The following is a 22667-nucleotide window of genomic DNA, read 5'->3' on the forward strand; positions in this document are numbered from 1 at the left end:
CCCCCCACACGTCTTCAGGCCACTGTAATGCAGTTGCTATGCTTTCAAACACACTGAAGAAGCTTAAACAGTGTACTGTGGGTGTAGAGGATGGAAATCAGCCAGGACTACTATTGAAACATCTGCTCACATCTGGCTGACCTCAGTTGTGTACATCCACAGAGAGCAGCAGGTCAGCTGATCACAGCCTGTACACTAAGAAAATCTACTGGAGCTCTCAATAGAAATTATTATGAGTTGTGATTCTTTTCCCCACACAGAGGCATGACAACGGATTCCTCCACCTGCTGAATCCACTTTAACACCTGACTGGACACATTTTCCTGTTTAAACACAAAGTCACCCTCTACAATGTAGGTAACACAAAATACAGCTTTCTTCTATTTTCCTTATTTTTCTTCAGATTCAAACTACAATTAGAATTAAAAAGTTTCTATTCCCAACGACTGATATTATTTTATCATTATGTCAATAAAGCACAAGGTTCAGTTAGTTTTGCATAAAAACAGGTGGTAAAAATGTCCTTCAAGCAGATACTTATACTTTCTTACTAGTACATTTCAAACTTGGTACTTTCACTTTTATTTTTAAAACAGGATTATCTGCACTTCTACTTAAGTACAGAATATGTCCTTACGGTGGGTGGGGTAATTTATTGATTCATATACATATCATATATCATAAAAGCTCCCAAAAAGGAATGTGAAATATTTATTTTTCTGAAAAATAAGTTTGATGCCAGGGTTAAGTAGAGAAAAATGTTCTCGCCAGACTCAATTTAAAAATCTTCCGATTTAACTCCTCCTTTCATTTTCAGTAGTCACTCATCTTTCTGGGCTCCACTGTGCACAGGTGATAGCCAATCACATCTGGTAAGTTCGGCATATATGTGACTTACAATAACGAAGCACAGCTCTTTAACAAGTAAAAACTCTTCATGCCATTCCTCCTTCATGCGCTGTCAAAGCAGTGTCCTCGAACAAATCAAAGGGACCTCCGACTACAACAAGACACGTTTGATTTAACAAACTTAACCCGAATTTGACACTAATGCATAGATATTCAATCAAAGCATGTCTGGTTTACTCGACACTGCACCTATTCAATAAAAAGCCAAAAAAAATCTTAAATTAGTACTTTTTTTCATTAAGTCTGGCAGAACTTTGGAATGTTGCTATCCGGCGGCAGGATGCGCATTTAGCCCTACAGCTCGCATTAACCGCTGACCTGTTGCTGCAGCCGGGCCGTGTACTCGGTCACAGGGTCTCCCATGTTCCTGAAGCTCTGCGGAGAAACTCTTCTGTCTGCTGGACTTGGAATCTCGTGGCTGACGAAATACAAACCGGAGGAAAGGAAGAAGCCCGTAACTTTGCAGTCCACTTCCGGTGCCGGGGAGCGCTTCTTCCTCGCTGCATTTAGCCGGATTGAGAGCGCCTCCTGCTGTATCGGAGCTTCCAGGCGCGATTTCAGTGGATGTTTTAGCCAAAATGACTTTTATGTGTGTCATGTGGTAAGTATCACTAAAAACACAACCACTGGCACGATAAGACTTACATAAGATGTTGGACTGTCATCAATTAACAGACATGCATTTGCAGCAGTGTGATGTTGCACTGAATGTGCATGGGAGTATTACCAATTATAAATTTAAACTTGATGAATATATTAAAATATTAAGCCTCTTGAGGCAGGCGTTGCCGATTTGCAACAGTTAAAAACTAACAACCTGATTACCCCACACACATATTTTATGAGGTTTTTTTTACTCAGAAGTACCACTGCAGGACTTGGTTGTGCATTAGCAACAAAAACTTAATTTGAGCCTGAGAGGGTTAAAAAGATCAAATAGATGGTCTCATATGGGAATGTCATCCTCTCTCCTGCTGCTTGTTTGTGTGCGTAGTTTGATTTTTAGGTCAACTTACAAAGAGCTGCAGCTGTTAAACATTTTAACTTTTTTCTATCTACTAAATCAATGTATCACTGTTATCGATACGGTGTCAGAAAATAAGCACAATAAGCTGGTGTGGTTGCATGAAGAAAATCTTGGTCTTGAATCTCTTTACTTTTACTTTGGTTGGAGAGTGACTGGTTTTGTCTCAGGATCAAATCTTTGCTTTTTTGTAGATGATGTGATTCCGCTCATATCAGCTCAACAATACAATGTATTTAAAAAATCACTTTTTTTCCTCCTCTCCAGTTAATGACTGGCATGTAGTCCTAAAATTGTCAGCATATAATAAAAGAAAAAGGCCCAAGTCCAGAACCCTGTTGTGTCCCACAGAAGTAATTAAGCTAATTAGACATGCAAGCCAACAATTTAATGCCAAGTTTTCATATACCAGCATTTTAATAGTCATCTTGAAACCTCTTTTGATCATTAGGATTTCAGAGAAATAATATTGCCTTTATCATCTCTGCTCTCATGGATTTCAGGACAGAAAGAAAAACACACAACACACGAGTAGAAGAGAAGAACTTTTTTTATATGTTGTGAAACTACAAAACATATCGTTTGTTTTTTGTGCTGGTGAAATATTTACAACTCTGGTCGACAGTACAGTGTCTGAGAATAAAATTCACAGCTTTTCAGGACTCTTACGATAAAAAAGGACAAAAAAGAAAAAAAAAAAAAAAAAAATCAAAAAAAAAATCACAGAAGTGCAATAAATACATGCAGTGTGTTTCTCGTAGCCGCCTGCAAACGCATCACCGGGTTTGAAAAGATTCATCAGATAAAATAAACAAAAGCACAAAAAACCCAAAGATTTGCCTACGTGATGAAGAAGAATCATTTGTGCTAACAGCATTTGTTTTTTAAAAAAACCTACATTCCTTCATCCAGATGTTTCAAATAAACGAGTCTTTTTTAATCAGAGGTTAACCGCTGAATTCCTATAGGTCCAACCTACTCGAGGAGACAGAGGACAAACAAAAAACGGCCAATATTAAAAAAATGAAAGTTCCTCCAAGTCTTCTTACACACCCACCGACGGCGGCTCGTTTGGACATTAAACAAAAACATCTCCAGAGCTGCAGTGAACCCGCTGCTCGCCCTGCAGCACGCCCAACTCTGTAACGTTCGTTCAGTTCTCAGTGCGAACAGTCGGCACAAACTGGAATCTACAGCTGATCTGCACTCTGAGAACAACGACGCATTTCTCGTTAAAAAAATACACCAGACGGCGAAAAAAACATGCAAAAGCTCACGAAGTGGTCTGATGAGCAAGTGTACGATTAAAAGTAACTTTTTGTAATTCCCCTCTGCAGACTAACTAAAATGTTCACCACCAGGGGGCAGTGTTTGCTGAATGAGTTGAGCCTTATTTCAATGATAAAAAATGCTCAGTGTGCAGATCAGGTCAAAGCAGCCGTTTCTTCATGTTGTCTTTAGTTAATTTTGGAACATTTACAGTATTTTTCTAAACCCTGAAATTTACATCAAGTACCTTAAAAAGAAAAAAAAACATCTGGCTGCATCTTTACGGTGACATCAGCAGTCTGAGAGTAAACCAAGGGAAGTTTCAGGATGGTATTGACTGGCAGGTGTTAGCTTAGCTTTAGCACCACATGCTAGCAGCTCACTATTTCCAGCGTCTGATTTTCTGTCGTGCCGTAGCAGAGGGTAAAATTACAAAAACACCTCGTGACGTCCTCGTTTTACGTCAGAGGACGGGGATCAGCTTTTAAATCTTTGGTTTTGGTCTTTTTCACTGACTGTTCACACTGATGTCGGGCGATGGTGTCAGATTCACATCCTACCGAGGCTCTTTCAGAAGTCATTCGTGTCTCGTTATTTCAATCTTATTACCTTTTTTAAACATACATTCTAGAAAAATATATCTACTCCTACCTGGACGTGGTGGGACTATATGACGCTTTAATGAGGACTGAAAACACTCACAGAGACTGGGCAGCAACAGGAAGTGGAGATGACGAAGGTAAACGGTCAAAATGGACAATAAAAAAAACCTCAATCATTTCCTAGAGCTGCTGTTTCTCTACACAGAGTTAAAAAAAGAAGAAGAGAGAAACATCTGGAATGACAGCAGCAGCAGCAGCTTGGTTTTCGTCAGCTACGTTCTTCTTTACACGGGGAATGGAAACACGAAGAACAAAATGCACCGACACCATCAGCCTGGTGGCCCAGCAAGAAGGAAAGTCGGACATTCAATATACAGCCACTTATTTCTGCATTCAGCAGCTACAGAGTGACAACATCAGGCAGTCACAGGCACTTTAGTGACCATTCAAGGCCCAGCGTTCATTTTTAGCTCCATTTTTGGTCTCCACCACCTGAATAAATCATCTGCTCCATGTTCAGCAGGTAGTTTATAATCCCACATTTTGTAATAATCTAGAATTCATGTTAAATGTTTTCCATGTGAAGAATTTTCCACTTTTTAAATCGTTATTTTGGAGAAAACTTCCTGACACGTGCCAGTATGGAGGATCAAAACCGCCAAAATAATAATGGAACAGCAAGCAAATTAATAAATAAATTACAAATGTAAAAAACAACAAAATTCTTCAACATTCAAGGCATTCAATTATAAAATGTAAGACAAATATCTGTTTACTGACCTTCCCTGTATTTCTGCATAAAATTAATTTAAAAATATTAACTCATGTCACATTTTACAAATTAATAAATACCTACATGTATTTATTTTTTCGAACATTTAATGTCATTTTATTATTCACTCAGTCACATATTTTGTTTATTTTGGCACCTTCAATCCTCCATATACTGAAAAGTAAAAAATTTCCTGTGCCAGATTTCTGTTTGCTTGTTTATGTAAACACTACATTAAACATCAGTTTATATAGAACGTGTCAGGAGTCTTTGGGAGTGACGTTTTTCTAATATTTACCAACTCCTGAGGCTCTTTAGCTGCTCAATGCATCGATAAGTTCACTGAATGTGTCTTTCTCCTCGTTTCAGAGCTTCAAACAGACTGAAACGAGCAGAAAAACAGTTTAAATAACCAGCTGAGGAAAAAAAAGACGATATGCTGAGTTTTGCTGGGGCACCACACTAACGCCATCCAACAGTTTTAAGTGCAGAAGGTCCAGTTCTAATAGAACTGAATGCTTCACAAACATCCAGTTACAGGTGGAAACGTGAGGGCAGGAAGTCTGAAATTAAAACTGCAAAAACTGATCAGCCAATCAGAGAGAAGCGCAGGAGCTTACGAAGCAAAGCTGGACTTCTGTCTTCCTATTGGCTGACGACTCCGTTTTTTTTCCAGTCGCTTCCAGTCAAACAATCATACGATCAATAACAAGTTCACAGTCATCAGAAATGCGTTTGAGATCACTTCCTGTTCCGACAATCAGAAATCGTTCCAGCGTGAGGCAAAGGTTTCCAGACGTTTAACTTTCCAAAAACCCACATCAAGTTTTTCTTTTTTCAAACTTCTACCTCAACTTTCTTAAAGTGCAAACTACCCGATCGACTACCTGAGTGTTAGTGCGAGTTAGTGCTGTTTCTACACCGATGTGTTTGTGTGACGAGAGACGATGATTACGGATTACGCTCAGAGTCTCCTCTGAGCTGCTATCGTGCGGCCACGCTGGCGTGCTACGACCACCTGTGCCGTCAGCACGACGTCGCTCAGTTTACAGAAAACGTACAGTTTGTGCCAGTGTTTGAAGATGAAGATAATCCTTAAGATTTCAGTCCAGGTCAGTTTGGCAGTAAGCGTGGCAGCTTTTTAACTCTTCGCCTCACAGAGAGCAGCTAATAACAGTTCAAAAAAATCCTTCTCTATGGCACACTGGACCTCAGTGCAGCCGCTCAGTTAATCCTCTCCGTGAAGGAAGCCGTTTTAGCCCCTCCCCTTTGAGGAAGGCTTTCCTTTGGGTGGAGCCTGAGATGGCCATATTAGGGAAATCCCCTCTGTATGACATCATATAGAACTAAGAGTAAAAGAAATGTGTTTGGACAGAATGTTGCAGAATGTTGCCGTCTTCCAGTCCTCTCGTGTATTTTAGTCCGTTTCACTGTTTACAGTACCATTTGTACATGGTACCAATTACTCCTGTATAGTATTTATGTTTATTAGTGTCTAATTCACTTTTTCTTCCTGACTCTTGTGCTGCTGTAACAGGTGAATTTCCTCAGTGATGGATGATTAATAATAAATATGCATCACACAGGAAACCTAAAGAAGTGCGGCGTTAGCTGAACACAAATGCTGCATTTTGGCTCTCTTTGCTCCAGTTTTGGTCTTCGTCACTTTAAAAATCCGGCTCTTATGTTCACAACATAAAAAAAGCAACTTTTAAGTGCCTCATTTTGCAATAAACTGTAGATTTAGTGCATTAAATCTCTTTATAAATGAGCCATAACATGTGATTTGTTGTCTTTTTGGCCTCTGGACTTTACTACGCCCTCCTTACAGTTTAACAGCGTAGTAAAAACCTATTTAATCGACACTGGGCCATAAAAAACTCAAAGGTATGTTTAAGGTTTAAACAGGCACATGAATGACAATTGGACATGATCCAAAAACTTTCTCCTGCCTGATTGGACGGGATATAATCTGAGGTTATTTAACTTTACTTAATCTTTAGCGTCTCCTTAAAATGAATCTGACTGGATGCTTCCTGTTGAAATGCATCCTGGGAGTTGTAGCTGCCCTGCTCTAAGAAACAGCTGCTTGTTTTTTGTTCTGATCATTTAACCAGCAGAAACTTCACGTCTGTGTAGAAAATAACCTGACCTGGATTAAAAATCTTAAGGATTATAACTGCGGCGATTCGTCTGCACAAACATGTTTTAGTGTTTCACTGTTGTTGTGTAGGGAGAGCCGCATTTAAAAACAAACACAAAAATTAAACACTGTGCTGTTTGTCTGCTCAGAAAATACTCTAATAATAAAAAAACTAATCCCACATCATCTGAAGGTCAATATTAAATATCTTCAAGCTGCAGCTGAATTTTCCTTTGAGTACCATTTTTGATTTTGTGCCATTTTCAGTACAAAAGTCTTCGTATGCTCATGTGTGACTGTATGATTCTGTGCTGGAATGATTTTAAACACCTACGAGTCTAAGAACAGCCGGTTAGTAACAGGAACAAAAACAGAAAAGTGGAAACGAGAATAAAAAAGGAAAAAAACAAAAGCTCCAGCAGTGCTATCGCTAATTTACAAACAAAGACTATCCACATTAGAAATGCTGAGCTCTTTAAAATTACTCTCTCCACGGTTTCAAAGGTTCTTTCCTACTTATTATTATTATTATCAGTGTTATTATTATTATTTATTTTAATTCTTCATAATACCGCCAGACGTTTGCTTCGTCGGTGAGGGAACAGCAGGGAACGACTCCGGAAGGAAAATACTTTGAAATGCTTCTCTACACGTCGTCGGCCGGCAGGTCGGGGATGCAGGTCTTCGCTCGTGTGAAGAACGCCATCTTCTCTCTGAAACCACACACAGCGAACAGTGACATCATTTTCGTGCGCGATGAGGTCGCCACCTTCAAACTGCCCCACGAATGAATCTGTGGTGGTGACGGTGCTTTTCGTACCTGAAGGTCTGCACCTCGGGGACCTCTTTGCGGCTCTGGCCTCTGATCTTGTGGACGTCCTTGGCTGCGGCCTTCATCATTTTCTCCACCCTCTTCTCCTGCTGCTGCTCCTCTCGAGTCTGAAGAGAACAAAAGCAGCGAGTTTTTATTCCAGCGGGACAACTTTACTGTGACAGTAAAAAAAGAAAGAAAGCGCCCTCTGGAGGATTATCTGTTTCATCTGCACATTGAGAGCAAACGAAGACACAGACACTGATTTCACCATGTAACATGTGGACAGAGGCTCCACGGGAGGCCTGGACACTCGGCGGTAAGTTCACCTGTTTCTCGGCCTGCCTGAGGAGCAGCCGGAAGCGTTCGTCTTCTTGGACCCAGGCGGGCAGCTCTTTCTGGCCCTGCTGCCTCGCCTTCTCCAGCTGCGTCTTCAGCTCCCGCAGCACCCGCAGCTCCTGCGCCAGCCGAGCCTGCCGCGTCCGGGACACCTGCAGGTCCAGCTCCAGGTCCAGAGAGGTCCGCAGCAGCCCGTCCAGACCTTTAACGGGTACAGGAGGCTGAGAGAGGATGAAGGGGCGGGGTTAAGTGCCGAGGACAAAACACAAATTTGCTGGAAAATCATCAACTATGAACTGACGAGCTCTTAAAAATGTGACAGAGAATCTGACAGAAACTGAACGAGTGCTACAGTAACACCATCGACTTTCTGCCCGCTGCAGCACAAACTCACAACGTCACAGTGCTTCTGCTGCCTGGTTCCATCAGTCAGACAGGCTGAGTTTGAGCCGAGGGCAAAGAAAGAAAAATGCATAAAAAAACAAACCCAAAGCTAACAGAATCCAAACATCAGGGTGAGGCTGATCTAAACTTAACCAGGGCTGGACCACAGCTCGACGCACACAGTCCTGCTACGTCTGCGCAGGTTTAAGTGCAGCCATCAGCGATGAAGCCTGTAAAGTCCTCGATCTCTGGAGGGGACTTAAAAGTCACCCGAGTGTTTAATAACACCTCGACCTATTTGCAAATACTGTCACCAACACCTGCTGCCGTGGAGCCCCGAGAGGCCGAAGCTGCTGCCTCGACTTTAAATGAATAGAAACTGGCAAATGTCAGCGCTGCATTAAACATTCAGACGGTCATTAAATATTAAGAGTCGCTTCACTGGGAGTCGTTAGGAGGTTTAAAGCCTCACAAAATGCAAATTGTCTTAATGCGGTCAGCAAATGTGAAGGTATTACTTTCAAGAAGTCGAGAAGCAGGAGGATCAGAAAGATGAGAGAAACCGCACCACTGAAGCTGAAACACGGGACCCGAGCGTCCCGCGGTTCAGCGTGAACAGCGGGACGCTCACAGGTGAAGGGGGAGGGGCTAAAATGGCTCATTATAGACAGTGCTGCACCGAAGCTCAGTATCAGATAAACTAGGATTATTATGAACTGTGAATCATGCAAAGCTACTTTAGCAGAGTTACTTGCTCAACAAATACCAACAAAGCTTCAATGACGAGTCTCACAAAGGAACTACTTTCTTTTGTCTACATCCGCCACACAAAGTAGGCGTGACGCTAGCTAATGTATAATGGTTCTGCAGTGATGCAGAGGTGAGGGGGCGGAGCCTTTACCCTCTTCATGCGCATGCTGCGTCTCTCGGAGGCGTTTCTGACAAACGGGGACTTCTTGGAGAGCGTGGAGCTGTCGCTGTCACTGCGGTTAATCTGCGAGGACAAAAACGAGCGTTTAATGAGGTTGCAGCGTCACCATCGGCGCAAATCCTGCGTAGGTCTCACTTACCCTGCAGATGTACTGGCTCTGAGGTCCGGGCGAGAAGGTCTTGGAGCGGATGATGGTGTTGCCCCTCATGAAGGGGTTCTGCTGGCGGACGTCCGGGCGCCGCTCTTTGGGCCGAACCACGGAGCAGTGATGCAGCGACGGCAGGCTGTCCATGCTCGTCTCCTTGTTCACCTGTAGGAGAGAACCGCAGCGGTAACGAGGACGCTCACCGACCGAGGCGCCGTCACAGTGTTAGTTCTAAAACTGCTTCTGCTTAAAAACAAACTCGAAATAGGTCCACTGGAACGGGAAGTGATTCTTCTTCTTCCCCTGCTTAAATGTCAGCGTTCCCAATTATCAGAGAAGAAGAACTCTCAACACAAAGCGGCTTGTTGACCTTTAAGCTGAAATAAACAACGTTACCTTCTCTGTGATGGCGGCTGCCGCCACCGCCGTCGGAGGAGGAGGGGGTTTGGTCCCCTTCTCCTCATCTTCCTCCTCCTCTGCTTCCCATTGGCTGCTCTCGGGATAAAACTCATCCTCGTCCTTCAGAGGCCCCGCCCCCTCCACGCCGTGCCCTTCGTCGTCCTCGAACATGTCCGCCTCCAGAGGCTCACCATGCCTGATGAAGACCAACCACAGACACTCGTTCTTACTCGCTACGCCACCATCGTCTTCCTCAGACTGAACACGAGGCTCGCTCATAGTTTGCATCACTCAGGTTTTCATCCTCAACACTCACCACTCGTCATCCTCAGGCCCTCCGGCTCGGTCGCCGCTGGAAACGCGAGTCTGAAACACAAACAGTTGCATCAGGACTTTTTAATCCTCCGATCAGTTCAAACATTTTTTAGATCATTCAACAACGACATCCCCGTCACACTCGTAACACACACAGCATTTATGTCCCGAACAGTTTTCCACACTGATTGTGCAGCAGTAGAATTCCTCTTATAATCCTACAGCAACCAACATGGCGTCTTACTTTCTATCCCTTTAATCTGATTTATGTATTTAGATTGAAGCTCTGTGATGGATATTCTATTCTATTCTATTGCATTCTATTCTGTCTCACTCACAGCTCCACCTTTAAAGACTTTTTGACCTTTTTATTGACTCATGTATCAATTTAATGACAGAAATGTGTAAAATTGTAACTGTTACTTTTCCTCCTCCTTCTTCATGTGCGCACAAACGACTTTATTATTATGATCAATATTTCCTCACAGGGACGTTAAACTCATGTTGTGACTCACTGAAAGCATCTACATGTGAAAAAAGGACATCTCTACGGAGCCCCGCAGGAGACATGGGAGAAAAAAAATTAAGATGGACTTTTGCGAGATCTCGCAAAAGTTTTAGCCGCATTCTTCCCGTTAGCTCGAAGCTAACGGGAGGTCGAGACCTACTACAGCCGGGAGGAACACCGCTTTCCCGGCACATCGTGCCTCGACCTCCCGGTCGGCTTCGAGCCGGCGTCCGAAGAATGCGGCTAAAAGTTTTGCGAGATCTCGCAAAACAAACTCGGGATCTCGCAAAAGTTTTGCGAGATCTCGCAAAAATCCGTCTTAATTTTTTTTTCTCCCATGTCCCCTGCGGGGCTCCGTACATGTGAGAACTAAAATGAGAAGAATTAGTTTTGATGAAAATGGAGAGGAAACGAAGCACGGCTCATTTCTGGGCCGCTCGCCGGGCTTCTGCTGACCTCGGGCAGGTAGACACGACTCAGCAGGTTGTACCACTTGGTGCACTTCTCCTCCGAACAGCTGACGTCAGCGAGGCTGATCTGAGCTCCCGCCTGCAGCGAGGAAGAGGAGAAAGGGAGTCAGAGAGAGCGTGAGCATGTATTAAACTGTGTGTGACAAGAACCTCGTTAACAGCTGATTAATTAACAGCTGATGGCCTTTAACAAACAAACGGTGAGATCCTCGATGATTAGTGAACATTATCTTTTTTTTTTTTACAGTGACGTACGAACTGAAACTAACCAGACACTCTTCGTGGCCCGACTTGCCGGTGTCGCACACGTCCACCCTCAGGGTCTTCTGCCGCAGTGCACTGTGGGAAATCTGCATGCCAAACACCTCGTTGAACTCCACGGCGTCTCGAGGTGGCGAGCTGCATGTTCGGAAGAGGCAGCGAGTGGCCTCCACGCAGGGAAGCACCGCCACGCGTACATACCTGCAGGAGGAAAGGGCAAAGGTCACGCGATGATGTCGCGATGTAAATTACAGACTGTACACTAAAGATGGACGTAGCCTCCATGGCATCAACCTCTGGTTTAGTTTTTTTACTTTGGAGAAAAAGTTTGTTTACTTTTTTATTAACTTTATTACTTTGAAACGTCACCTAAAGGCGGAGCTAAAGGCGGAGCGGCTTGGCTGTGTTCTGGGATTATACTTACACGTATTTTAGTTTTCCAACGTTCATTATGATCTCAGTAAATAATCATTTTAGTTCTAGATCCGATTCCATAAAACTGCCCCGTAGAAAAGAAAAAAACGACCGTATTGAGTTTTTCTGTTGAGCGCCTCAAACACACGGCAGCGTGGCAGAGGCCATTAAACCTGATGAGATACGTTCGAGGGACAGGAAACACACTCAGACACTTCGTACATTTTCTGGTCGGTCGGCAGACAGAGGGCGCTGCAGTTGGACAGCTGCATGACGTAGACGGTGAAGCGCCGGTCTCTGGCCTCGTAACGGAAGCCGAGCTGCACCTGAGGGCAGCCGGGCGCCAGGCGGTCCTCGTAGGAGCTCAGCAGGAGGTCAGCGGGGAGGCCGGGTCTGCGGGAAACAGCACGCAGAGTTATTTTAACCTCCAGCTGCAGTTATGGGAAATCGGTCCAATGCCACTCATTTATTAACAAACTGTAACTTTAAATTTCTGAAACAAAGAGCCAGACCAGGAAAAATAAAAGCGTAACAATACGAGGACAAACCTACGACCTCAAATGTAAAACCTTCGTACTTGCGCTCTGACGGCTCGTACACGCCACTGTCGCCGGCGACCGACTCGTCGGACACGGCCGAGGTCACCCCAATCTTCTTTGGCCCCGCCCCCGTCCCTCGCAGCTCGGAAGCTGAGCCTAAAAAAACCAAAAGAAGAGAAATAAATAAATTATTTGATGTGTAATTGTATTCTCCATCAGCTTTGCATGAGTCACAGTTCAAAATCATCCTTCAATAAAGCGCTGAAAAGCCGAAACAGCGACCACGTGTGGCGTCTTTGACTCCCGCTCGTGTTATTTATGTGCAAGTACAAAACTAAAACGTCCAAACTGTAGAGAAAAATGATGAAACCTGAACACGAATCTATCTGATCCCTGAGCTGAGGTCAATGAAGTGAACCAATCAAACCTGGCCTGGAGCCGCACTGCAAACAACACATTCAAACTAATATAATCAATAATCTGTGGACTGCATGTGATGTGGAGCTGAGAAAGGCTTCAGGCTCGTGTGGCTTCGACCTGATAAGAGCAGGAAACCAGACACCAGGTGCAGCTTTCACCTGAGCCTGACTCTCACTGCCGAGCTCTCATTAACCACACAAAGCTGCAAAAAACGTAAACATGTAAAAAACAGTTTCTTTTTTTATTTGAATTAAACTTTCTTTTTCTCCTCGTCTGACGTTTTCTTGATTATTAAACACATTATTCAACAACACCGACCGTCACTGAAGTTAAAATTGTCTCTCGCAGCAGAGTTATTTCATATTTTAACTATTTAAGTGAAGCTCAAATAAAGAAGTAAATGGGGGGAGGGAGATGAGGGTGGTAGGGGTCACATCCAGCAGAGATTTGGGGAATTTTTGCCCATAAAGCCCTCGTTGCTGGTCCCAGTCAGTCTGACATCATGGCGGGACGTCTGCGAGCTCCGGTGGAGGCAAGAGCGCCACGAAAGACGTCGGAGCAGACAGCAGATCAGGAGAGAGACAAGCCGGTAACAAAAGCAAAGGTAGGTCAGCGCTCAGGTGCAGAAAGGGGCCTGGGAGGGGAGTGAAACGTGAAAACATCACATTCATCGACTCACTCGGTCCTAAAACAAACACGTTAGGCCCACAGGCCCCGCCTGATCCAAAACACAAGACAAGACCCTCAGAAGTGTCCTTCTAAACCCTGAAAATGTTGCTCTCTCCGGTATTTATGACGTTACGAGGGATCAGAAATAAGAACTGATCAATACACCGGCACCAGGCTATCAGCTGATATCGATATCGTATCAGCATCAATAACAGCCGATAAAAAAAATGTAAGAGTAGAAGAAGAAACGGGAGAAACATGCGTGAACCGTGTTACAGGTGTTGATGTTGCATAATTTGTCCTGTAGAGGGCGCCCTGCTGCTGCTGCTGCAGCGTAAACGAGCAAACGAGTAATCCAGCAAAACAGGATTAAACCCAGAAAGGACTCGTTAATAACGACACTAACAAACGTCAGGCAAAGATGTTTGTGTTTTATGTCCCTGAAATGTCCCACATATCGAATGTTTTAGTCGCCAAATACAAACGTCAGCCTAAAAGTCCTGCATCCGTCGGCCACATCAGAAATACAGGAAAAAACCAAATGATTGTACTGAGAGAGGATGTAGGAGGAGAAGATGAAATATCATAAAAAGTCTTTTTTTAAAGACTGAACTGATTTACCTGGAAAAAAAGTTTTTCAATTATTTAGTTTTAAAATGAATAAAAGTCAAAATTATACCTGAAAAATTAAACTGGAGCAATGAAGCGATCACAGCGATCACGTCTCCTGATGCAGAGAACGAGCTTCAGCACTGAACAGCTGCAACCCTAAACCCTCCAGACCTTCACCTCCACCCTCCTCATCGCTGCCAGCAGCCGTCAGGTGTCACACACAGTATTAGATTCCTCATCACGCACACTGAGAGGAGGAGGAGGATTCCTGGAGTCGGGCTTTCTAATAAAGCTTTTTCTCTGAAGTCAAGAGCGGCCTCTGTCACAGCGACTCGTTCCTGACTATGTTTTACAAGTCAGACCTGACTGCTGAGCGGCTGAGAGGCTCCACAGGTCTGATGAAGAGTCACGTTTCCACTCAAACACGCAGCTTTCATTCTAGTTTCTGATGGCGGGCGGTTATAAAGAAGGCTCGCTGTCACCTTCGCAACACTGAGGATTAAAAGCGTTCGTCCTCAGTGAGATGAAGACGTGCTTCCAGTTTTTGAAGCCTGAGGAGTTTGTGTGATTGCTGATGCAGCAGGACTCAAAGTGAAACCAGAATCAGTGACTGGGATCAACAACGACTAAAAACATCAGATAGATCGTGCTGTGTAATCGTGCTGCTTCCTGTTTACCTTTGACCTCCTCGCCCAGCCTGCCGTGGTGGTTCTGCTTCTCCTCCGGACCTCCCTGCTCCTCCTGACGCTGCTCCTCAGAGTCCAGCCTGAGCTCCAGCTCGGCCAGCCTGCTGTGGAGCTCCAGGTCGAGGCCCAACCCGGAGCCCCCCGACTGGCCCGCGAACGTCTCGCCTGACAGGAAGGTAGCGTCCGTGACCAGGGGCGAGCACGGCGGAGACAGCGAGGAGAGAGATGAGCGCGGGGATAAGGAGTTCATTGAGCGCGGGGTTTCTGACAGTTTGAGGGCCTGGATCCTGGAAGGCTCCGCCCCCACGCCAGCCCCTGTGCCTCCTCCAGCGTCTCCTCCGGTGCCTCCCGACTTGCTCTGGGGTCTCCCGGCGTCTTTCGTGCCGCTGCCGGTCACCACCTCGTGCTCGTGTATGGTGGTGATGGAGCTGGAGGGCCGGTACCCTCCCTGGACGCCCTCCTGCAGGAGGCTGTCCAGCTTGTTCTGGAAGTCCGGGTCGGCCAGCTCCGGCTGCTCCAGGTAGATGTCGGTGAAGCTGAGGGAGGAGGTGGAGCCAAGGCTGGAGGTGGTGGCCAGCGAGCCGCGGCTGGAGGTCAGAGAGCCTCGACTGCTGCCGGACGAACAGGAGAGGGTGCTGGCCGACAGGCTGAGGAGGAAGAGGGAGGAAGTTAACCACAGACACAGTGACGCGTGAGTCGGCCGATCGGTGCAATCGTGTCAACGCTGGAGCGCGAGTCTGTTCACCTGCATCTACAAACACACGTCCGTTTCTCGTATCTGCGGCGCTACGTCACAAACGTTAAACCGCTGCTCGGCTTCATTATGATTTCAAAAACATATTTAAAGAGTCTTGGTTGACGTTTGTTTGCTTTGCTTCTTTTCTTTGAATAATTGAAACGACTCCAGCTCAAGCTAATTAAAGCGTGACGGCTCGTTGACACGGACGCGGCGCACTTCCTGTCCTGTTACATCCACCAAACTCGGGAGGAGACGGAGAAGCCGACAACGCTCAGCTTGTGGTGTTGAGCTTCTTACGGCACTGATTTTAAAAAGAGCAGAATAACAACACAAACGCTTTCATCTGTGGGAAACGTTCGGCCGCTAAAGGTCGAATATTTCCATCTGTCGACCGCCCGCTGAGAGCGAGCAGAGAGAAATCTGTCCCACTAACGAGAAACAAACCACGACACAAACATTTAACAAAAACACTTCTGCTCCACTGATCCACATCATTTTTCTGCATCCTTATTTCTACTTCATGTCTTTTTATAAATAAGGTCTTAAAATGAGCAACACAGAGCACAGAGTCCGTTTTACGTTCCCTTATTTAACGCACTTTTATGTACTTCCTGTTATTTCTGCCCATTTGGTTTAACATATTCAATGCCTGATTCTGTCTTGAGCCTTTATTTTGAAAAAAAACCTGGAAACTGAAACTTCAGTCTCACTTCTGCAGATTCTTCCATCATTCTCTGAGTAATCGTAAACTTTAAAGACGTGTTAATCATCTTTAATGAGCTCAACGAGAAGCACAAACCTCTTGAGCTGCGTGTGCAGCATGGTGGCGAGGCGAACGTTCTCCTCCAGCTCTCTGACCAGCTTGTTCCTCTTGCAGTGAAGACGAAGCCTGAAACAACAAGAACACAAAGACGTCGTTTAGTTTCTGTAGTACAGAAAAAAATCGATGCCGACAGCAGCTCCTGAACGCCACACAAGCTGCAGCAGTTAAGGAGATCTACAGCCTCGGTGCAAACAGACGTCTCCCTTTTACACATTTTTATTTAAACCTCTGACTCCTCGCCATCAGGATCAGGACACCATGGAGACACCGCCATCTCCTCTCCGCATGTTAACAACCCCTGCAGCAGGGTGAAGTCCTCCCCGAGGCCGCTTACAGCAGGTCGAGGTCTTTCTCCGTCCTCTCGCCACCGTCCTATCACAATAAAGCTAGGACATCTTTTATTTACAGTGTGTGCTTCTCCACCAAAGGCATTCAGATAGTTTTAACTAGTTTTAACTAGTTTTTATTAGTAAATGTGAATTAAGGACATTTCAGGAGCTGTTAAAGGAGCTGCAGAAACCCTGCTGTCCACATGGAGGCAGACCTGAGCAACACTCAGACTGAACCGCCCAAAATCTTTAAAGCAGAACCTGCAGGTGTGTGTGTGTGTCTGTGTGTGTGTGTGTGAGAGTGTGTGCGAGTCTGTGTGTGTGTGTGTGTGCGAGTCTGTGTGTGTGTGTGCGAGTGTGTGTGTGTGTGTGCGAGTGTGTGTGTGTAAAGGGGGGGAAGGTGGACTAAAAGAGGTTCTTGTTCTTTGTGTAGCCTCTCAGGTTACAGGAACAGGAGACGCGACACAAAGAGAGTCTGAGCTCAGGTAGAGTCTGACCTGAACAGGAACAACAGGAGTCCTGTTGGAGGAGGAGGGGGGGGGGTGTCTGTGGTATTCAGGAAATGTGAAAGTGGTGCTACGAGGCTAGGAGGGATGCAAGGGACTGATGAGGATGATGAGGATGAGGAGGAGGAGATTCTTCATGCTCCTTGGGGAGGGCTGACGTCTGTAAAGGTCAGCTGCATCACCAGCTGGTAAGGACATAATGACGCTGTTTACACACACCTGTCATCACCTCTGACCTCCTTTACGCTGCAGCTGCTTTTTAGTTTCTGCAGATGCGTTCAGGAACTGAACCAGCAGGTGATTGATGAGGCGCTGCCGTACCATCGGGCTCTTCGTACAGGTCGCCACCGCGGATCGGCTCCCGGCCCCGCACCCTCTGCCAGTGCACGAGGTTCCTCATCGCTGCACCGTGCATGACGAGCAAAGGTAAATCACTCCACACTGGAGTTGCATAACACACTGAAGCTTGCGACTTTGTGCTTTTTATACCGCCTCCAGATTACAGGAGGTACACCGAGGGAACCGCACTCACAGCGAGTCCTGCTGCAGCAAACCACAGGAGGAGGAACGGTTACCCGAGCACGGCGAGAAAATACAAACGTCACACAGCAGGACGCTGACAACCTGCAGAGTATAACCTGCAAACCCAGACGCTCCCTGAACGCATCACATACAAACAAATAAAGTTTTGGTAACAACTGGAACCGAATCCTGGTTCTAAAAGTCAGGAAAAAATGAAAGCCGCGGTGTCAGGGCAACGTTTCCCACGTGTGAGTAATGTTTCTCTGGGTTTTGAACTGTGATTTGTAGCATCGGCGCTCACCCTGCAGCACACGTTCTCATTACAGTCGTACATTAATCACCTTTCGGTCAGCGCCTTGCTCTGGTTGTCTCTGGCGGCCTGCAGGTCTCGCTCCAGCCGCTTCTTCTCGGACTCCAGCTTCTCTGCGTCGTTGGGCTGCAGCCGCTGCCGCGGGCTGATGTACTGCAGCTCCTTCAAAAGCTCCTCCTTCTCGTTGATGAGGATGAGGCGGTCCCGCTCCGGGTCCAGCAGCCCCGGCCACGCCTCGCTGTCCAGTTTGGCGATCTGCACCTCGATGGTGGCGATCCTGGGAGAGGAAACGAAGGAAACAGTTTCAGCTTTTTCAACAGAAATCGTCGTTCCAGCCGTAAACAAACGTAACACTTTAAAATCGCCTTTAAGCCCAGAATCAGGCAGATTATCAGGAGCAAACAGACTTTAAATGCACCGCGACGTCTCGCTAGTTTGATTATTTCTCACATTTTTGTGCTGAAGGTCAGACTTTTTCATCTCAGAGATTCTGAGGGATTTCCTTCTAGTATCCACCTCCAGCCTCATCATTATCTAAGCTCTACATTTGAATCAGCTGACAGTGTGAGAGACAGACGGTTACCTTCTCTTGGCCTCCTCGTACTTCAGGCTCACACGAACCTTCTCGGCCAGTTTGTTGCTGCTGGTCATGAACTGAATGAAAACAAACGAAACAGCACGATGGAGGTTAAAACTCAACGTTTTACTGACAACACTCATTGAAAACTGTGGACAGTGTGAGATTCCACTTCCACTAATGTTCCACAACAACAGCGTTCGACCATCTTGACACACCAAAGAAGAAGAAAATAATAAAGAAACTAGCTGTGGAGTTATAAGTACACTGGATTATATCTGACAATTAATTATGGCGAACAGTCATAATCAACGAGTTCGTGCGCTGGACGCACTCCGGCTCGGGGCTTACCTCGGCGGGGATGTCAGTCTGCGAGCTGGCGTCGGAGTAGAGCCGCGGGATGGACAGGTCGGAGTTTGCAAGCGAGGTGCTGCTGCCCCACAGCTCCTGCTGCGAGCCCGAGTCCAGCCGGAAGCCGTCCTTCAGCACCGCCAGTTTCTGCAGGAACACGAGACAAACAGAGGGCGCCGAAGGTCACAGCACGAACCGCAGCGAGGAAAGAGGCGCAGAATCACGACAGCATCGCAGAACGCTTAGCTGCTTAACAGCCACCATCATCATTATTATTACTATTATAAACCTTTAAAACCTGCACACATATTAAGTGAATTACAATTTATATTTGTGACTTATTACATTATTTCAGTATAAAAATCACAGAAATAAGACCATCGGATTCCACCTGCGTGAGGGTGTCAGTCAAATGTTTGTGAGCCCGACATTCCTTTCAAATGCTCTGACCTTTGCCCTCGAGTCGTATTCGATCATCGAGGAACTGAAGCTGAGAATCATTTATGAACTGCAGCCTGTTTGCACAGAGCCACTCAGTGAAAGGCGCTCAGGGCAAAGGGCAGGCGTGAAGGAGCGACTCCTGAAAGTGAAAAAGGAGACGCTGCTTCTGTGTTTGCGCTGCAGCCGCCAAAGCCGCCGCGTTCCCTTTCATCTTTACGACCACGATGAAGTCTGCGGTTGGTTTTGAAGTGTGCTGAGGATTGCAGCTTATCCCCGCTTTTATATGGAGCAGAAAAATAACACTACACCTCCATCATTACAGCATTTACAGTCCCACAGTTTTATCTGCAGCTCCATTAACGCGTGAAACGCTTTAAATCAGCTTCTCTGCAGATCTGTCAGCTGAATGTTGGTGCTACCAAATCTCCAGTTTAACCACCTCCCGAAGGCGTTGGACTGGATTCAGATGTGGGGACTGAGGAGGTCACTGATCTCCTGCCCCGTCCTCCTGCAATCAGCCGTGGAGAGCCGAGAACAAACCAACACGACCGGACGACTGGGCGGGACTGAGGTATCCAACGAGTGCCAGGTTACACAGAGCGGTTCAGGTGGGTGTGGCCTGTCAGTGGTATCACGTCCTTCATCCTCCAGGACCTGCATACTCTCCCCACATGAGGCCGAGCATTGTGGTGCAGCTGGAGGAACCCAGGACCCACTGCACCAGCGTGGGATCTCCATGGACCTGCCTCCCCAGACCTTCACTGATCCAACAAACCGGTCACGCTGAACGACGGTACAGGCAGCGGAACGTTCTGCAGACCCTCCCACGTCTGACACATGTGCTCAGGGTGTGGCCTCTGCAGGGTCCAGGTCACCTCACGCTAACAGCAGCGAAAAGACATCAGTGTGAAACTGTCCCTGTGGGGTTTGTGTCATCATTGCCCCTCTGGTGCACCTTGTTAACGTCATTCAGGCCAAAACAGCTGAACCTGATCAACACCCCCCTCTGATACTAACTGATGACATCAGACTTCATGCAGTACTCCGATAGAACAGGATTCCTTTAATATTTGTGTATATACTCATATTCAGAAATAAATGTGTTGACATGCAGATATACGATGTGAACACACAGGAACAGACAGCCTGACAGACGGAGCTGTCAGCTGCAGATGGTAGAGGGGGAGGAGGAGGGAGACGGACAGAAGGAGGAAGGCAGCAGATTATTTATTATTGAAGACACTTTCCTCCTCCTACCTCCGAAGCAATCTGCAGTCACAGCACACCTGACGGTTTCCATCTTTATGTGCGTCGCAGTGAATTTTTACAATGATGCACTTCAAATGCAGACGGCAGACGCACACGTCTGCACCCTCAGCTCCGTAAATTACCACCGCATACGTTTTCAAGTCGTTGCATCAGAGCCCAAAAAACGACACATCAAACACTCGAAGTTCGTCTCAGTGCACACCTGTAAACAAACCCTCATCCTCTTCATGCAACTTTAATCCCCCTGCAGCCGTGGAGGAAATATGGACGAGTTAATGCTGTAATGAAAGGACGTGGAGGAGCGAATGGGTGCTGGGAGATACCGGCGTAGGTCGCCATGAGGTCGTCATTCATGCAAAACAGAGAGCTGCAAACTGAAGCTGTGGGAGAAGAAAAGCAGACCGAGCGGCCTTTAAACGGCTCGACACACATGACGGCCTGCAGGCTTTTTAAAAGTCACTTCAGCGTGAGTCACTGTGTACATAAGATACAGTACATGAAAACAAGATAACAGAGAGCCTGGAGCTGAAGCTACACTTCAGGACTCGAAACCTCTTTAAAAATGCCTTAGATTAAAATTAGGATCAACTTTTTGTGCAAACACTGATAGCAGTTTAATATTAACAGCGAGGAAGAATGAAAGCTTTGTTCACGCTAACGATAATTAAACACGTCCGTTTGCTCCTCGAGCATTTCAGCAGCAGCTTTAACCACCGACTTCTCCTCGAGTCAACCGAGCTTTCCATCTCTGTAATCCAGCTCGCCGTCTTCTTTTTACCTTCAGGTTCCTGCCGCCGTTATCACCCCGGTCCCGTGATCCAACGGGTGGATCGCGGTCCAGATCTGGACGCAGGCGCCCATCTTTACGGGCCCAAGTTATTTTAATCTTTTGTCTTTAAGTTGGTGTACGTACAGACGAAACACAGACCGATGCTTTCTAACTGTGTCCATGTGATGCTGCTCGGCCAATCACATCAATTACAGAGTGAAAACAGAAAAACAGGAAGCAGCTGAGCTAGTTCACCGTAAATGCATCTGATGGAATGAATAAAACCTCCTCATCGTGTAAACTACTAAAACAGTTCTTTGTTGTATTTGACAGCTCGACTGCACGCAGACACTGAATTCTTTAAGGCTGTTTTTCTCTAACCGGACCTCCTTAAATCGTAGCTGGATCCCCTTCCTTTGGCCGATCTGGGTCTAACCCTCAGACGCTTGTATTTTTAATGCTTTACGTGAGCGCTGATGTTTCGTACCAGCCCGACGTTGCCTCGCGGTTTTAACGGCGTCAGTCTCCCCCACTTTACGATGACGTAAACAGCTGCACCGCAGACGTTCAGACGTTCTCTTACAGAGTGAGAAATGCCAATCACATTACTGCGATACAGAATGACACCTGATCGTTTTTTTATCGATGCCTTTGACTGAACTCACACGGCGTCTGCTCCACGAACACTTTAAGACCATCGCCTCTGTCCTCGTCATCATGTGACACACGTGCACAGCTGTAAGATGAACATACACGATGCTCCCAGCTCGTCTAAACTGAACTCAAACCTTTAACCAAGCCAAGCAAGGTCCTGCGTCCAAAAGTTCAGCTGCACATTAACATCGAGTGCCCTCCTGTCGATGAACGAAAGGAGGAAGAAAGACGATCCAAACGCCGGCGTGAAGCACATAGAATCAAGGTAGCTCTGTGGTTTTATTTTGAAAGGTCACGCTCTGCTGAAACATCCTCACAGCTGTCTGATGTTTTTAACCGTTTATTGGTCCAAACTGCTTCTTCACGCAGGTCGAGGTAGATTTATCATCTCTCCAGACGTCCCAGAGTAACTGTTAAGTCTTAAATAAGCCATAAATTACACGTGAAGCCTGCTGAGAGTGTAAATGTGAGAAGTCCAGGCTTCCAACCCAGCTTTACCTGCATGAGCTCCTGCTTCTCCTTCTCCCCGGAGCTGATGGCGTCGCGGATGGAGCGCACCTCGCTGAGGATGGCCTGGGCCTCCTGCAGCCTGTAACCGGACGGGCTGTTGGACACCTTCTGGTCGATCCTGGAGGAGGAAGAGAAAGAGGAGGAGGTCAGTTAGGATTCAGATTGAAAACCAAGTGAGCAGATGTTTGTTCACTTAGCAGCGCTTTGATACAGGGCCAGAGGAAGCTGCTCAGCGCGAGCACGTC

At 46.2% G+C, this 22667-nt stretch overlaps 2 protein-coding genes across 2 annotated transcripts in view; both read right to left on the reverse strand.

Annotated features, from left to right (window-relative positions):
• Positions 1-1483, reverse strand: part of rars1 (arginyl-tRNA synthetase 1) — a 37885-nt gene extending 36402 nt beyond the window's left edge. Inside the window, exon 1 of the mRNA XM_005927887.2 lies at positions 1228-1483. Coding sequence (XP_005927949.1) covers positions 1228-1272 — 45 coding nt within the window. The 5' untranslated portion in view covers positions 1273-1483. The remainder of the gene's footprint in view (positions 1-1227) is intronic.
• Positions 1484-2820: 1337 nt separating this feature from the next.
• Positions 2821-22667, reverse strand: part of wwc1 (WW and C2 domain containing 1) — a 39884-nt gene continuing 20037 nt past the window's right edge. The window contains exons 6-22 of the mRNA XM_005927888.3: positions 22411-22540; positions 18780-18926; positions 18435-18505; positions 17883-18128; positions 16161-16250; positions 14614-15269; positions 12274-12391; positions 11919-12089; positions 11291-11483; positions 11008-11100; positions 10045-10094; positions 9726-9924; positions 9324-9494; positions 9155-9247; positions 7860-8090; positions 7540-7658; positions 2821-7432 (exon numbers count right to left, since the gene is read on the reverse strand). Coding sequence (XP_005927950.1) covers positions 7366-7432; positions 7540-7658; positions 7860-8090; positions 9155-9247; positions 9324-9494; positions 9726-9924; positions 10045-10094; positions 11008-11100; positions 11291-11483; positions 11919-12089; positions 12274-12391; positions 14614-15269; positions 16161-16250; positions 17883-18128; positions 18435-18505; positions 18780-18926; positions 22411-22540 — 2845 coding nt within the window. The 3' untranslated portion in view covers positions 2821-7365. The remainder of the gene's footprint in view (positions 7433-7539; positions 7659-7859; positions 8091-9154; positions 9248-9323; positions 9495-9725; positions 9925-10044; positions 10095-11007; positions 11101-11290; positions 11484-11918; positions 12090-12273; positions 12392-14613; positions 15270-16160; positions 16251-17882; positions 18129-18434; positions 18506-18779; positions 18927-22410; positions 22541-22667) is intronic.

This window comes from Haplochromis burtoni, unplaced genomic scaffold, assembly GCF_018398535.1.
Source record: "Haplochromis burtoni strain Fernald_Lab_line unplaced genomic scaffold, NCSU_Asbu1 Contig_105, whole genome shotgun sequence".
Taxonomy (NCBI): domain Eukaryota; kingdom Metazoa; phylum Chordata; class Actinopteri; order Cichliformes; family Cichlidae; genus Haplochromis; species Haplochromis burtoni.